Source organism: Siphateles boraxobius, unplaced genomic scaffold (genome assembly GCF_051911475.1).
Source record: "Siphateles boraxobius isolate OS27281-9 unplaced genomic scaffold, OSU_SipBor_1 31, whole genome shotgun sequence".
In the NCBI taxonomy this organism is placed as follows: Eukaryota; Metazoa; Chordata; class Actinopteri; order Cypriniformes; family Leuciscidae; genus Siphateles; species Siphateles boraxobius.
The window spans coordinates 581,810-599,268 of record NW_027508931.1 but is presented as its reverse complement, the minus strand read 5'-3'; the positions used below and the strand labels follow the sequence as shown (position 1 = coordinate 599,268).

At 39.2% G+C, this 17,459-nt stretch overlaps 1 protein-coding gene across 6 annotated transcripts in view; it reads left to right on the top strand.

Moving 5' to 3' along the window:
* bcar1 (BCAR1 scaffold protein, Cas family member) overlaps window positions 1-17,203 on the top strand; it is a 106,626-nt gene extending 89,423 nt beyond the window's left edge. For all 6 annotated transcript variants that reach the window (XM_077248805.1, XM_077248807.1, XM_077248804.1 and 3 more), the window contains 5 exons: window positions 3,100-3,243; window positions 9,082-9,192; window positions 9,800-11,017; window positions 12,182-12,268; window positions 14,822-17,203. In XM_077248805.1, coding sequence (XP_077104920.1) covers window positions 3,100-3,243; window positions 9,082-9,192; window positions 9,800-11,017; window positions 12,182-12,268; window positions 14,822-15,334 — 2,073 coding nt within the window. In that variant the 3' untranslated portion in view covers window positions 15,335-17,203. The remainder of the gene's footprint in view (window positions 1-3,099; window positions 3,244-9,081; window positions 9,193-9,799; window positions 11,018-12,181; window positions 12,269-14,821) is intronic.
* Window positions 17,204-17,459: the final 256 nt, after the last annotated feature.

The following is a 17,459-nucleotide window of genomic DNA, read 5'->3' as shown; positions in this document are numbered from 1 at the left end:
CAAATAATTATGTTCAGTTATGCACACAATAGTCAATACTTGGTCGGGAATCCTTTTGCAGAAATGACTGCTTCAATGCGGCGTGGCATGGAGGCAATCAGCCTGTGGCACTGCTGAGGTGTTATGGAGGCCCAGGATGCTTCGATAGCGGCCTTAAGCTCATTCAGAGTGTTGGGTCTTGCGTCTCTCAACTTTCTCTCGACAATATCCCACAGATTCTCTATGGGGTTCAGGTCAGGAGAGTTGGCAGGCCAATTGAGCACAGTAATACCATGGTCAGTAAACCATTTACCAGTGGTTTTGGCACTGTGAGCAGGTGGCAGGTCGTGCTGAAAAATGAAATCTTCATCTCCATAAAGCTTTTCAGCAGATGGAAGCATGAAGTGCTCCAAAATCTCCTGATAGCTAGCTGCATTGGCCCTGCCCTTGATAAAACACAGTGCACTAACACCAGCGGCTGACATGGCACCCCAGACCATCACTGACTGTGGGTACTTGACACTGGACTTCAGGCATTTTGGCATTTCCTTCTCCCCAGTCTTCCTCCAGACTCTGGCACCTTGATTTCCGAATGATATGCAAAACTGAGCACCAGTCCAGTGCTGCTTCTCTGTAGCCCAGGTCAGGCGCTTCTGCCGCTGTTTCTGGTTCAAAAGTGGCTTGACCTGGGGAATGCGGCACCTGTAGCCCATTTCCTGCACACGCCTGTGCACGGTGGCTCTGGATGTTTCTACTCCAGACTCAGTCCACTGCTTCCGCAGGTCCCCAAGGTCTGGAATCGGTCCTTCTCCACAATCTTCCTCAGGGTCCGGTCACCTCTTCTCGTTGTGCAGCGTTTTTTGCCACACTTTTTCCTTCCCACAGTCTTCCCACTGAGGTGCCTTGATACAGCACTCTGGGAACAGTCTATTTGTTCAGAAATTTCTTTCTGTGTCTTACCCTCTTGCTTGAGGGTGTCAATGAAGGCCTTCTGGACAGCAGTCAGGTCGGCAGTCTTACCCATGATTGCGGTTTTGAATAATGAAACAGGCTGGGAGTTTTTAAAAGCCTCAGGAATCTTTTGCAGGTGTTTATAATTAATTAGTTGATTCAGATGATTAGGTTAATAGCTTGTTTAGAGACCCTTTTCATGATATGCTAATTTTTTGAGACAGGAATTTTGGGTTTTCATGAGCTGTATGCCAAAATCATCAGTATTAAAACAATAAAAGACCTGAAATATTTCAGTTGGTGTGCAATGAATCTAAAATATATGAAAGTTTAATTTTTATCATTACATTATGGAAAATAATTAACTTGATCACAATATGCTAATTTTTTGAGAAGGACCTGTATATATATTTTTTTGGGTGTGGAATGTGACCTGGTCATGTGAGATTCGCCCCATACTGGGATTTTTGATTGACCTCTACCAATCTTTGTCTGTATCCATGATGCATATGAGTAACTGTTGTTTAGTATGCGAGTAGTGACGCCCATACCGAAGGCTGGCACAGTGCGTTCCTATAGACTGGCTGGTGTGAACTGATAAAGGGAGGAAAGAGAGTGAGAATGAAAGCGCAAGTAATCTCATTAACTCAGTGTTACAAGTGAAGGCCAGCAATCATGTACAACTGGCCTGCGGGGAATCATGAAAACTACATAAAGCTCACTCCAACCAGATCATTAAAGTACACACCTCACCTGTGCACACAAACCAATACCGCCCCGTCCATACATGTTTTATATCAAGGAGCAAATTCTTGTTTTAAAGAGGCCAGAGTGCATTACTAACATACTTAAGCAGTAAACCTCGTAAGGCCATTTGTTACGGGGATTTTGCTCTGCTTCATGCTGAACAAAACCTCTTGACGGTGGCATAATCACTCAGAGTCAGAACTATCTGTTTTTATAAAACATAGGGATGCACCATTTTAAAATTCTTTACTATTTTGTCAAAATAAAAAAATTAAAACGAATATTCTAAATGCTGCAAGGGAATTTAGACATTGCAGCATTATAATGTAAAATATGAACAATGGATATTCATTTTTAGATTTGCTAAAGATTGCATTTCAAAGTGTTATTGGACTATTTGTGTTTATAAATATTAACTTCAAGTGAGCTTTATATCACTACAAAGGTAATGTACATAAAATATGCACAATTTAATTACCAATATAAACTAATCCGATAGTTAATAATAATAATAATAAAATAAAATCTAATATTATCCAATAAACTTAACAGTACTGATCTAAATGTAAAAAAGAGGGAATGACAATTAAATATAAACTTTTGACCGATGTTGATAAAAAAAGAATATATATTGGCTGATAACTATGGAAGCTTGTTTCTGCCACAGAATTTAAAAAGGTCAAATTGCTTGAGAAAGTCAGAATTGCAAGATGTAAATTCACAATTGTGAGAGAAAAAAAGCTTCAATAAATAACTGATATTGTATGAATATAGCTGGCATCCCTAATATCACACATTGTTAATAATACATATTCTGAGAGAATGCCTGACGATAAAATGTAGCTATATTATCACCCAACTCTTGATACAAAGTTGTTATATAAAGTTGTGTATATATAAGTATGTCCAACTTTTTCCGCATACATGCATTGCCTGGCTCTAATCTGCTAAATGTGACTATAGGGCAAAAAGATTAAAATAAAAATATTAACATCATAATTTTCTGTAAAGCTGTTTTGAAACTGTGTATTGTGAAAAGTGCTGTACAAATGAATTTGACTTGACATGCATTAGCTGCATTATGCTACAATCCTTGTGAAGGAGTTCAACATCCTGAACAGCTCATCTGAGTTTGTGTTATGGTTGGTATTATGTCTCAGGCATTGTACAAATATGGGGTCGTAGCTTGTTTTCTTTTCCCAGGCTCACACGGTCGACACAGTCCTCGAAGCATAAGACAGAAGGTAAACAGGCAGACAAAAGGGCGGCCCCTGTTCCCACGGTGACCTCTGAGACCCCAGATTTGTTGTAGTAGAGTCTGTGTTAACCTGGTGTGAACGGCACCATCAGGGTAGCATCTTTATCCTCCTTTATGTGCCCAGCTATTCTACAGTCTTATGCAATTGTTTTTCTCTGTTTTAGGTAGTTGTTCCCACACGGGTTGGTCAAATGTACGTGTATGACATGGGGAAAAGTGAACAGGATGAGTATGACATCCCCAGACACCTTCCACCCACCCAGGATATCTATGACGTGCCGCCCACCCGCACCCAGTACAATCAACAGGTAAAGAGTTCACCTGATAAAATTCCAAAGAGAAACATCACATGACTCTGTGTGCACTGATTATGTCAATTTGTTGAGGTTCATATTTACTTTAATGTCTTAATCATTACGCTGTAGGTTATTTGATATAGTATTGTGGATTAGCCAGTTGAAAATCATTATTGATGATAATAGCCTTTAAGTGTATCTCAGATGTCTGCATTGTGTGTGTGTGTGTGTGTGTGTGATAGAAGTTTAATAATAAAAGCAATGAGAATATTCTTTCTTACTTTCTTTAGCTCATTTTTTAACATGCTCTCTCTTTTGTTTAATTTATCTTGCTCTTTTGTTCATGTCTTTCATTTTCTTACTTTCTTTCACTATTTTGCTTTGTTTTTGTCACTCTTTTTAATTCTCTCTTCACTTTTCTAGGCCTTTTTACATGTTATTTTGGTTTCTTTCACACGTTAACACATTTTCTATTTCTTGCACTCTTGCTTTCACTCTTAATCTTTAATTTGTTCTTTCCTTTATTGTTCTTGCTTTCAGTTCATGCTGTCTTTTCTCTCTCTTTCTGTCTTTCTTTCATTTTCACTCATTTGCTTGCTCTTTTTTCCTGCATCCTTATATTTCTGTTGGCTTGATGATTGCATGCCTATTTTTAGATGAGGTCATGCATTACTTGCAGTGGAAGTAGAAATTTCAGTGTCTGGAGGCATTTCAAAAAGAAGGTCAGCATTGTGAGTGTGTGAAGTAGAATATCCTGAGACCGCTGTGTGCACACACATATGTGTGCATTGTGCGTATACGAGAAAGAATGTGCTGTCAGCGAGATCAGTCCTTCAGTGCAGCGCACACACACACACACACACACACACACACACACACACACACACACACACACACACACACACACACACACACACACACACACACACACACACACACACACACACACACACACACACACACACACACACACACACACACACACAACCCTGGGGGAGAAAGAGACAGACAAAGCCTGGCTCACGGCAAAGGCCATGAATACCCAGACCACATAATTCCAACATACCCAGCCTTCAGCAGAGCCATACACAGAGAATGAGAGAAACATGGACGAAGGCAAAGACCAGAGCACATGCTGTAAATGACAGAGCAGTGGACTAAACAGGGCAGATACGATGAGGCACATCACTCATCATTTTGTGGCCAAAACACAACATTAGAAGTAATGTAAAAACACAAATAGTATAAAACAAACATAAACTAAGATTGAACTGTGGCTGATAATAACGTTGTGTATTGGCACATGCTGTTTGTTCACTAAAATCATCTAATTCGCTAATCTCAACTATTGCTTCAAGTCAAGTCACCTTTATTTATATTTCGCTTTGTACAATACAGATTGTTTCAATTCAGCGTTACAGTAATAAACGGTAAAATAATGATCAGCGATGCAAACTTCATCAAATTCAAATTCTGATGTACTGTAAAGCAAGTGTGCCGTGCAAGTCCTGAAAAGTGAGGCCAAAACATTTCAATCTCCCCCTGGTGGCTGGCTGCAGTATAGGTCATAGACCCCGCCCTCTCCATGTAATTGAATTTTGGAGAATTGACGCAAACGTTTAAATTTTTCACCCATGGTTTCTGCCATTCTCATCATGCAGACAATGTTCATTTTCCCAATAAGTTTTGTTTTCATTTTTTGAAGCTATAAAACAGGGTTAACATCATGATTGACAGCTGTGTTTGCGATTGAGTCTGCGGGAACGGGAGACCTTGATGCCATGGCTCCACTTCAGGATCACTGCTGCGCAAACTCTGGCTCCGAACGACATAATCGCCAACGACCTGTACTGGGATATTTTGACTTTATTTTTCAACAGTAAAAGGAAGCGGGGACACGCTGTTCATCTTTTTTTTAACAGTCTATGTGTAGAGCAAATCTACAGAAGACAGTAGCGTCCTTATTCAGCTCAAGTCAGTTCAGTTTTGATTCAGTTCAGTTCAATAACAGTGTAAAGTTTATAAATCATGAAATGAGTTAAATTCAGCTATAAACAGCTTTACAGAAGACCGTGTCGTAATTTAGTTTAGTCAGTTCAATACAAGTGTCAATGATGCAAAGTTCGTCAATTATGAAACAAAGTAAATTCAGCTATAATGCAAAACATCATTTAGCTCAATTCAGTTCAAGTTTGGTTCTCATCCAATAGTGTCAGTGCGGTCAAACCTCTCAATTTTTCATGCCGACAAAAAACGCTGCAAGCACACTTTCTTCCCAAAATTGCTCCAAATATTCTTTGTAACAAACCACAGTCTCTCAGATTAGAGCGATACAGAGCGAAAAACACAGTCGTTTAATCAAATGGAGCTGGCAGAGCACTGCTGGATGCTCAGTGATAGGTTTTGGTATTCATGGTTTCTCCTGCCTCCGTCTCTGGCTGCAGGCTCTCCTGGGGGCGCACAACAGATCGAAAGCCCTTGTTTGGCCAGCATTATAAATGCTAATGGCGTTTGTGTAAGGATGTGTGTGTATGTGTGTGATTGGAGGTGTATTGATAGAAGTATAGAGTGGACATGACTTCAGAAATCTCTAGTACACATTAAGGACATGCATTAGGATTGTTCTGTGAAAATTTGTGCTCCTTACATGAGCTGTAAATTGTTTAAATCAATGGATGTTTGACAGTTGCGCAGTACTCTGATCAAAGATAACTAATATTATTTTGAACTATAATATTCAAATACATTTTCACTTTGTATGCAACACATATCTGTTATAAACAATAATTATTGCTTCCAGCAGGCGTCAAGAGCTCTGGAGAGCAATAAATGATGAAGCAATGGTATTTTGGTATCGGTAATGCTTGAAATTTGACATTTTATTTCCATAAAATGCCATTATGTACTATATGACATCTAAGTCAAACAGCTGCATTCATAATGATAAAATTTTTTATGCCATTACAACCCTTAGAGGGCAGTTCGTGAACCGCTGGTTTAAATTATTAATGCATATAAGTATTAAAATCAAATGTACTATTGAAATTTACCAGTCCCTTAGTGTGTGTGACACTAACTCTATCTCAGACAAGATTAGACTTTAATCCAAATTCCCTTGACCTCATTTCACCCATATCAAATGCAGTAGTGGAAAAATGCAAACTTTTACTGCTAGCACTATAAAACATTTATTTGGTTTTAATCCTTTACTAACATTCTAATATTATTTTGAACTATAATATTCAAATACATTTTCACTTTGTATGCAACACATATCTGTTATAAACAATAATTATTGCTTCCAGCAGGCGTCAAGAGCTCTGGAGAGCAATAAATGATGAAGCAATGGTATTTTGGTATCGGTAATGCTTGAAATTTGACATTTTATTTCCATAAAATGCCATTATGTACTATATGACATCTAAGTCAAACAGCTGCATTCATAATGATAAAATTTTTTATGCCATTACAACCCTTAGAGGGCAGTTCGTGAACCGCTGGTTTAAATTATTAATGCATATAAGTATTAAAATCAAATGTACTATTGAAATTTACCAGTCCCTTAGTGTGTGTGACACTAACTCTATCTCAGACAAGATTAGACTTTAATCCAAATTCCCTTGACCTCATTTCACCCATATCAAATGCAGTAGTGGAAAAATGCAAACTTTTACTGCTAGCACTATAAAACATTTATTTGGTTTTAATCCTTTACTAACATTCAAGCGCTGTGGGCCTTTGTGTGTGTGTGTGTGTGTGTGTGTGTGTGTACTTGTACAACTATCTTTGTGAAGACCAGTTTGAGTTTTAGACCATTGGAGTGAGGACGAAGAGAGTAAAGTGAGGACATTTTGGCCGGTCCTCACTTTCTGAGACCCCTTTGAAGGCCTGTTTGAGGGTCAAGACTTGGTTTTAGGGATAAGGTTATAATTAGGTTAAGGGTAGGTTTAGGGTAAGGGTTCGGGTTAAACTTAGTTGTGTTGAGTAAGGTTAGGGTAAGCGGCTAGAGATTGCATTGTGTCAATGAATGTCCTCATAAAGATAGATGTACAAGAGAGTGTGTGTGTGTGTGTGTGTGTATGTGTGTGTGTGTGTGTGTGTGTGGGGGTGGTTATTTTTTCTTGTTTGTACCAGTTGAGCTGCAGGCATTATATGATATTTATATCAGTTGTCACAGGTTTGACTGAACATTGGCACAGGAAGTCACACTTCATTTATAACACATTCTGAAACTCGAGTCAGTGCCGTTTTTGTGTTGATGAGAGCGGATACATAGCTCTGTGTCATATACATTATAAAACGATAAAATCTGTTATAGCTAAATGTTGGGAGGTTTATTTAACTATAGCTTAGGGGCAAATTTGTGCTCAGATGAGCTAAATCTGAGCATCAAATTCTCATATAAGAATGATTTCTAAAGGATCAATTTGACATTGGAGTAATGGCCTCTAATCAGCTTTGCCTTCACATAAATAAATTACATTTTAAAATATATTAAATCAGACCAAACTGTAATAGTATTTCAATATATTACAGTTTTTACTGTAATTTTAGTCAAATATTTTCTCTTATTGTGTTGAAAATGCTAATTTTCATGAAGGGATTGAAGTCTTTGGTCGCTCTGTTTACAGTACCTCCACTAAAGGCTTTCCACAAAAAACTCTTTAACTATCACCCATGATCAGCGACCTGACCACAGAGCTACTGAACAGGTAGCAGAAAGAGAGGGATGGTGGGTAAAGGTGGAGGTCAGCATCTCTGCAGCACTGCTGATTTCCTCCAGCTGTTCCTGTCTGAGATTGTGCTCCTATAATCTCTCCACATCAGTTGGAGTGTGTCCTCTATTGTGTATCCCTGTGTTCTCTCCGACATGCACAAAAAACTATGGACAGAAGGAAGAGGGAGAAAAAGACAAATGGGGCTTTCGCACTGGGTAGTTATAGGAACTCAGTCATAGGACCTAGCCACCAGTGCGGTCCTTGGGCAATTTTCCTGGTTGCATTTGCACTGCCAGTAGGAACTCTGAAGTGACTTTAGCCCGGCCAAAGTCATTTAAGCACGGCATTCAACAATGTCAACAACTGGAGGTTGAAGGACTTTGTGATCAGTGCTGTGTTTTTGTTGTGTGTCATGAGTTTCGTGATAACAGGGATTGAATGTAGACATATAAGTTATGCATTTAAAAAAGAGCAAAAAGGAGGGCTTAGAGATTAAATCTCCTACGACCAACGTACAGTGCTACATATCATTGAGGCTGAGAAAAGAACACAATGCCACAGACAAAGGCGACAGGTAAATGCTATCTATCGCTGTCTTCCTGGTAGTTCCTATTGTGTGGGGTTAGACCATACTCTGACATAGGAGCTAATTTAGTCCCCCAAAAGGCGTTCCTATAACTAAAATCGTTCCCAGTTCCTGCAGTATAAACATGCCAAAAAGTGGGTATCTCCACCAATAGGAACAATGAAAACATTACACCAATGCGAAGGGCCCCTAAAAAAAGTACAATGTATGTAGGAGAAGGTAGAGAGGACTCAGGGGCCCTGGGTTGTAAAATAAATGAGAGAAACAGACAAAAACAAATGCCCAGCCACTCCCTGGGCCTTGCTTAGACATTGCTGACATATTAAACTGCATTCAACTAACACAAATTGTTTTATTAAATGGCTCTTTCCTTTTCAGGTCAGATCAACGTATAGTCACTGATTTATTCTGTTACAAGATTAATTATTTCATTATACTGATATTATCTGACATTTCCTCTCTCTTAATTGTGTATTTAATTTATTTATTTAACTAGTAAATGAGTTTTATGTCTTTTTGACCCTGTTTCTTTTTCTCTGGCTCCAGGTTTATGATACTCCTCCAATGGCAATGAAAGGCCCACCCAGTAGAGATGGTCAAGAGATCTATGACACTCCACCTTGTGTGGACAAGAGCCAGCTGCACTACCAACAAACGGTAACAATTATTCTTTATCTCCGTGCATGACTGACACAAATCAATTACACTCTAGCTTTATCTACACCTTTGATTTGGACATTAATGGGGGTTGCAGACCCTTACAAAAAATAAGTATAATTCAAAATAAGGTCCCTTCAAACAAGTGTTTATTTAGCAAATGTTGTGTGTATAACTTAAATTAGTTCTAGCCATCTCATTACCATTTTGGTTATTGACCAATTTTAGAAATATTAAAGGTAGATTTTGGACATATATTGGATATTTAATTGTTTATGCTCATTTCCGCTATTTTTACATTTAGATAACCTTTTCTATCATGTTATGCGTACTTGCACTTGATCTTTAAAAACACTAATCATTTAATAAGTTAAATGTAATCTTTAGCAAATCTAAACAATTAAATAAAAACTGTTTAACTTTTCTATGTGTTTCGTAAAACTTTTAATTCTGTACTGTTGTGGTGCCTAAATTCATTTGTAACATTTTAAATGATTGACTAATTATAAAAAGTATCGGCCAGAATGTTGATATCAGTACATCCCTAATGAGTTGGGTTATGATTATACCAGGCTAGTTTTGGTAAACACATTATTCCTCTTTACAGGTATATGACATTCCTCCATCTGTTAGCAAAGATGTTCCAGATGGTCCAATCAGGGAGGAAACGTACGACGTTCCTCCTCACTTTGCCAAGATGAAGAGTCTAGAGAATCAGAACCAGGCTTTTATGTCTCAGATCCCTGGCGGTCCCGAGCCTCCCATACCAGAGGACGTGTATGATGTTCCTCCTCCTCAGCTTGTTGCGAAACGGCAGCCTGAGGGCCAGGAGATCTATGACATCCCTGCCAGTCTGCGAAAGAGTGGCCTACAGGACCACCACCCTGCAGATGTGTATGACTTCCCCCGCGAGCGGCCGTCAGTTGAAGAATTGGGCGACTACATCTACGATGTGCCTCCTCAGGTGGTACGTGATGCAGCGGCCACAGAGGAGCTAACGGTCAGCTTCAAACGCCTATCGGCGTCCAGTACAGGAAGCACTCGAAGTAACCACTCCACGTCCTCTCTGGACATGGTGCCGGTGCGTGAATCTTCTGGGCCGGGTCGCCTGCTGCTCTTGGATCTGGACCAGGCCATGGAGCGCCTGTCCCGTCATCAACAGGCTGTAGAGAGCTCCGTGTCCCTTCTAATGTCATTCATCAGTGGGAACTGGCGCAGCCCCACTCAGATGGAGTCCAACCTCCCTGCCATCAGACAGGCCGTGGACCGCATTCGCGTGGCTGTCCGGGACCTGCTGGAGTTCGCTAGAGGTGGCGTGGCCAACGCCACCCAGGCCACTGACCGCACGCTGCAGACCAAGCTCGGCAAGCAGGTGCAGAAGATGGAAGAGGCCTTCCAAGGTCTAGTGAGGTACAGTCAGGCACTGGACTCTCTGGGCTGGTCCCCCGCAGCCTTGATGGCACCATCTACAGGCACCGGTGGGGACGACCTAGACCGGCTGGTCATGTGTGCCCGCGGTGTGCCCGATGACACCAAGCAGTTAGCATCGTTTCTCCATGGTAATGCCTCTTTGCTCTTCAAACGGACAAACAAACAGCAGCAGCTACCATTGCCACCAGTTCCCCATACTCCAGACATGCTAGGTCAGCTGACCAACAACAACAACATCTCAGCCTATCAGTCAGGCACACCTGAACGGGCCAACATCCAGTCCCGCCCGTTACCCTCCCCTCCCAAATTCTCAGCTGAGGAAGAGACTCCAGACAGGCCGCACGAGACGACAGAGGAAGGTTGGATGGAGGACTACGATTATGTCCATTTGCAGGTACGCTAAAAATGCAATCATCACAAAATGTTAATTTGTTTCCTTTTGAGAACAAGATCCAGGTGTGTGTTCTCAGCCAGCAATATGATCATTGATCTGCGCGTCGACCCTATGTGGGGTTTACCTGTAATCCCCACTGTGTCGAGCCTCAGGTCTTTTCATCAATCACTATGATTGCATGTGCAGACCTGCTTTTCCTCAAAGCCCACATACATCTTCCATTAGCACCAGCTGTTATGTGTCTGCTGTGTGTTCTGTCAAACGTTTTGCTGAAACTGTGCAGATAAGATTAATTCTGTTCAGTCACAGATATCTCTTCATCTTTCAGATGTCATGCAAATTATACTTTTTATTATAAACTGTATGATAATTTAGTATTTAAAAAACAATGTACAACAGTATTATTTTTGATATTGTTTTATTTAATATATTGCAAAAATAGTATGTGAAAGATGTGACTTAACTGGACTTACCATATTGGCTCATTTCTGTTTAAATTTTTTTACCTACAATAATTGTGCAATTTAACTATCAAATATATAAATACAGTATATATCTTTTTTTGCAAGTCACATTTGAAAATGCACTTGGCTGAAAAATCAGAGGGGGCACATATAATAATAATAATAATAATTCATTATATTTATATAGCACTTTTCTGTGTACTCAAAACGCTTTACGTGGAAGGGGGAATCTCCTCAACCACCACCAATGTGCAGCATCCACCTGGATGATGTGACGGCAGCCATATTGCGCCAGAACGCCCACCACACACCAGTTTAGAAGACAGTGACATATGACAGCCATTTCCAGTAGTTGAAATTACAGGAGTTTCACTGTGATATTATACTGCCCCCCAATGGATTGAATGGAAACTTTTCAGTGCACATTGTTTGAAGTCAAAGAATGGATGGATGGATGGATGGATGGGATGCACATGCACTTTTTTGTTTTGTTTTTTAAAGAATGGTAGGAACAGTTGCATGTCGGTTGTGACTTCATGTAATAGCAAAGGCTTATCTTATGAATATGAATTTGATCTTGTTCTCTTTTAGGCCTTTTAGATCTTGTTCTCTTTTAGAATTACAAACTGTAATTCACCCATCAATTCATAGACTGTAAATTATGTATTCATAAAAAATGTATTTTAACTTTCTATTAAAGGGTAAAGAAGAGTTTGAAAAGAACCAGAGACAGCTGATGGAAAAAGGGAGCATCAAACACAATAAGACTGTGCTCGAACAGCAACAGGTATATGAGACTATAGTTGCTATAGTATTGAATACATTTCTGGTAACACTTTACAATAAGGTTTGATAGGTAACATTAGCTAACTACATTAGTTAGCATGAACTAATAATGAACTAGACTTATACAGCATTTATTAATGTTCACGTTCATTTCAGCATTTACTAATATTTTATTAAAATCTTGTTAACATTAGTTAATGCACTGTGAACTAACACAAACAAATAATGAATAGCTGTATTTTTATTAACTAATGTTATCAAAGATTTACAAATACAGTAACAAATGTATTGCTCATGGTTAGTTCATGTTAGTTAATACATAAACTAATGTTAACCAATGAACCTTCTTGTAAAGTGTTACCACATTTATTTACATAATTCATGGTTACTTGCTTACAAAGCCACTTGTTGGGCCTTTGAAACATTTATCTGAGCTTCAGCTTTTTAACATTAGCATTGTTTGAATTTTCGAAACTGTATTTTTTTTATATATTTATTTCCAAATATGTATATATTTTACAAAAATAAATGAATGTTCAAACAATAATTGAAAGAGTTGAAAGCCCTGGGTAACACTTTATTTTACAGTGTCCTTGTTACATATGTTACATGTAATTACCATTGTAATAACAGTAAATTATGCCTAATTACATGCAATTAACCCTCAACCAAATCCTAATCCTACCCTAACCCTATAATAAGTACATGTAGTTAATTAATATTACACTGTACTTAAATATTTAATTACACTGTAACAATGACACCTTAAAATAAAGTGTAACCGAGCCCTGTTATATCATACCAACCACATTATACACTTTTTTTTTTAATTCTATGACATGTATATAATTTAAAATAATAGTTAACCCAAAAAAGAAAATTCTTTCATCATTTACTCACCCTCAAGTTGTTCCACACCTGTATGAGTTTCATCTTCTGCTGAACACAAAAGAAGATATATTGAAGAATATGAGTAACCAAACAGTTAATGGGCCCCATCGACTTCCATAGTATGACAAATATATGTATAATGAAAGTCAATGGGGCCCATCAACTGTTTGGTTACAGACATTCTTAAAAATATCTTCTTTTGTGTTCAGCAGAAGAAAGAAATTCATACAGGTTTGAAACAACTTCAGTGAGTAAATTATTTTGGGGTAAATTATCCCTTTAAGTATATACAGCAGGGGTGGGCGATATAACCTCAAAATTATATCACAATATTTCAAGAATATTTGCGATAATGATATTTATGACGATATATGTCTGAGATATGTTTATCTCGCCTAAATGTTTGCTCACTCATTGCGTTTTTACAATGTGGTAATTTTGTTGTTAAGAGTTTACAAAACACAAGACAGCTTGATTTCAATCTTTGAATTAAATGTTAAATGTGTGCTGGTCTAACACCAGTATTCAGAAATACTACAGAAACATAATAAAGTAGTCAAATGTAAAATAACACATAGTCTTTTAGTTCTGTTTCCTGATTAAATTAAATACATAGGCTAATAATTCTCATTCATTACAATTAAAGCTATCTTTTGTTGTTTTGACGACAACATTAATGACAGACGCATCCTATGGCTGCTGTCACTTTTACAGCTAGTGCACGGAGCCATTGCTGTTTTCATTATACTGTCTGTCACACTGTCACATGCGTTTTATACATAACCGACTGTGTTTATGAGTATGCTTACCAAGACCGGAAGTTTTACACAATTTTGCGTTTTTCCCCCCATTAAAGCGATATAATCCGCGAAAAATAACTTTAGTTTCTCGCGAGCTGTAGGCTACTCTATGTATTCACGCAGTGCAACTCTCTCAGAGAGTGCGCGAGTAGCTTACTGGATAGTTTAAAACCGCTTGAATGTTTAAACTGATAAGAATTAAGAAGACTTGAACAGGGGCGTAGCACAAGATCCCGGGCCCTATGTATAGGCAGTCCTGATGGGCCCCTATGTTCCAAATAAAATATATTCCAGACTTTTCAAGGGCCCTCTCTCCCCTTGGGGCCCTGGTAATCAGTATTGGTTTTACCTCCAGTCCGACTCCCCTGGACTTGAAAATTATAAACTTTAGTTACGATGCACTGATGGCCCGATTGTGGAAGAGACCATTCAGTCATGTCCTGACTCCTAAACGCGCGCGAAAGAAAACGCGCGTCGGCAGCCCCGCTGAACACTCAAGCTGTTTGTGAAATTGCTAAATCGTCATCTGAGGCTGACAGGCTGCTCTCGCGCTCAGACAGGTGTTGTTGTTGTGCGTGCTAGGGAACGTAAATGCGCCATACGTCATTGCGTCGCTATATCATTGATATCGCGATATGACACTTTTTTATCATGTAAAAATATATACCGGTATTATTGTGGACGGTATGATATGGCACACCCCTAATATACAGAGGGCATTACTTATACCCACACATACAAATATTAAATTTTATATAAATAAACATTTTATTATTCATGTATTTATTTATATATGTACAATGTTCTTTATTGCTCATCTGTTAAATACAATATTATTCACTCGTGTCCCTAACCCACAACAGCTGAAGCAGTTTGAGCGGCTGGAGCAGGAAGTCTCTCGACCAATCAACAATGACATTTCGGGCTGGATTCCGCCCTCTCAGTACCCTCAGACGCCACGCGGTAAGCTGTGCATGGGCGACCGGCAGCTGCTGCTCTTTTACATGGAGCAGTGCGAGGCCAACATCACCACGCTCACCAACGCCATCGACGCGTTCTACTCCTCCATCAACAACAACCAGCCGCCCAAAATCTTTGTAGCCCACAGCAAATTCGTCATCCTCAGCGCTCACAAGCTCGTCTTTATCGGAGACACGCTCTCCAGGCAAGCCAAGTCTCCCGAGGTGCGCAACAGGGTGGCTCAGCACAGCAACACGCTCTGCGACAAGCTCAAAGACATTGTGGTTAGCACCAAGACCGCAGCCCTGCAGTACCCCTCGCCAGGGTCCGCCAGAGACATGACGGAGAGGGTGCGGGAGCTCGCGGGCTGCACACAGCAGTTCCGCATGGCACTCAATCAGCTACTGGCCATGTGAGTGAAGGGGTGAATGGGCCACAGAGCCTCTTTTAAACTCACTGGACAAACCTACCCTGTGCCATGAGCTTTTTATCTCCAAAAAGGACAAATTGTTTAAATTGGTTGTAAATGAATCATTGTAAATATTTAAGTTGCTGTATGTCGGGGACAATGTAATGGGACGAAAACAGATATTTCAGAAACTTTTTGAACAATGGAGGAGAAAGAGATGGAACAAAACTAAAGAGTAGATTTTAAGACATTATACATTATTATAGCTAAACTGTAATTATTGCTCTGATTATTCTAATTGTCATCATTATTATTATTATGAGATGCTGACTAAAGGTGTTTAAAATTTTAAACGTGTATGTAAAAGTACAACCATGTCCATCAAAGATCAGATTTTTTTTTATGAATTGTGCCTGTTGGAAGCAAAAATGGTGTTAAATGTTTATCCTCTTGCTGTTGTTCAAAGAGGCTGGGACAATGTTAACGCAAAGCATGCTGGGAGTGAGCCAATTGACAGACGGTCCATTTTTTTGTGCCCTTCCCTCGCTATCTTCCCTCCATCTTGTTCACTCGGATGCACGTCATTACTTAGGTTGCACGAATGGCCCCCACTGGTAGAACCCTTGCAATGTGTTTAAATGAAACGCCCTAAGCCCTTGATCACTGGAATCCGCTATGGAGTTTTTTCCTTATAAGTTTGTTTTACGGACCATTCTATAGGCCTGTATGTATGCTTGGGCTGTTAGAGAAAATATAAAAAATTACGCAAAAATGATAATACAACAAACTGTGTAACAAACAGTCATCTTAAGTTAGCTACAAGTATTATGCAGTTAGATGTCAAAATAACTCCAATGTGTGGGATGGGGGTAAATTAAGCGTGATCTGCTGTGAAGTCACAATCATGTTGCATCATGGTCTATGAATCTGCCTGAAGTGAACATATTGAGTAGACTCGCTCCCTCAGTCAAAATCGAGGGGGCAAGGGTCTGTCCAAATAATCTTCCCTCGTCCACTTGACGAAGTTGAACGGGAAATGCTTAGGGAAGTTTGCGAGTGTATATCTAAAGTTAAGTGCAGCCATTCATATTTACTGTGAGATTCCAGATGTACCAATGCAAAGCGACAAAAGCAGTGGAGAACACATCATCTAATTTGGAACACTTTAGAAAACAAAGGTAGTGAAAAATCAGGAACATTTTCTGACAATTTCATGACTGTCAGCTCCACAAATGCCTGCTCATGGCTGTACCTCTCTGGCATGTTTTAGGCTAGTTGGAAACCTTATCATGTTATTGTTTGAGATCTGATTATGTTCAAAAGAAGTCATTATTCAGTCCTTCAGCCTCTTTTGACCTTGACTGTAGTGCCACTTCCTGCTGGACAGGTGCATCGTGGCAACAACGTCCTGAGAGTCGCTGACTTCATTTCTGTCTCAGAGATCTCAGATATCGCATCACACCCAACATAGACTGAGGCGTGCAGTGCACAAGTGTACTATATCCAAAACCAGCTTCCTCCAATGCATCTGTTTCTGAATGGAGAACTCAACCTCCCTAGCCTTGTCTTCTAGCTCCCTGTTGGTTGTATTCTAAATTTAAGAATATGTCAGAAAAAGTAGTTTAATGAAACTTATTAAACTTTTTAAGTACTGCAACATGTTGTTGTGCATATAGTCTAAATCCTTATCCAGTTGATAAAAAAAGAAAGAAAAAAGAAGCATTTAAGCCAAACGGTGACCTAATGTATGTTGTACTGTTATTCTGTTTTAAAATCTGTGTTCAAGGATTTAAATGATATTGAAATATATGTTACTGTAAATTGCATAACTGGAAATATATGTTTAATATATTTTCATTAAAAAACATAAATTCCAGTCTATCTTGCTATTAATCATTCTTAAAAGTTCTTAACCTAATACAGATGTACACTGACAATGCAAGCTGATCATCATGCCAACCACATGTCCGCTCTTCTGTGAAACTTAACAAGGTGGTTAAACCACCATGCAGTTTCCTTTATTGTTTCTGTCAGGTCAAGTAACTTATTTATATAATGCTTTATAAAATACAGATTGTTCTAAAACAGCTTTACAGTGATAACAGGAAAATGATTCAGTGATGCAAACAGAG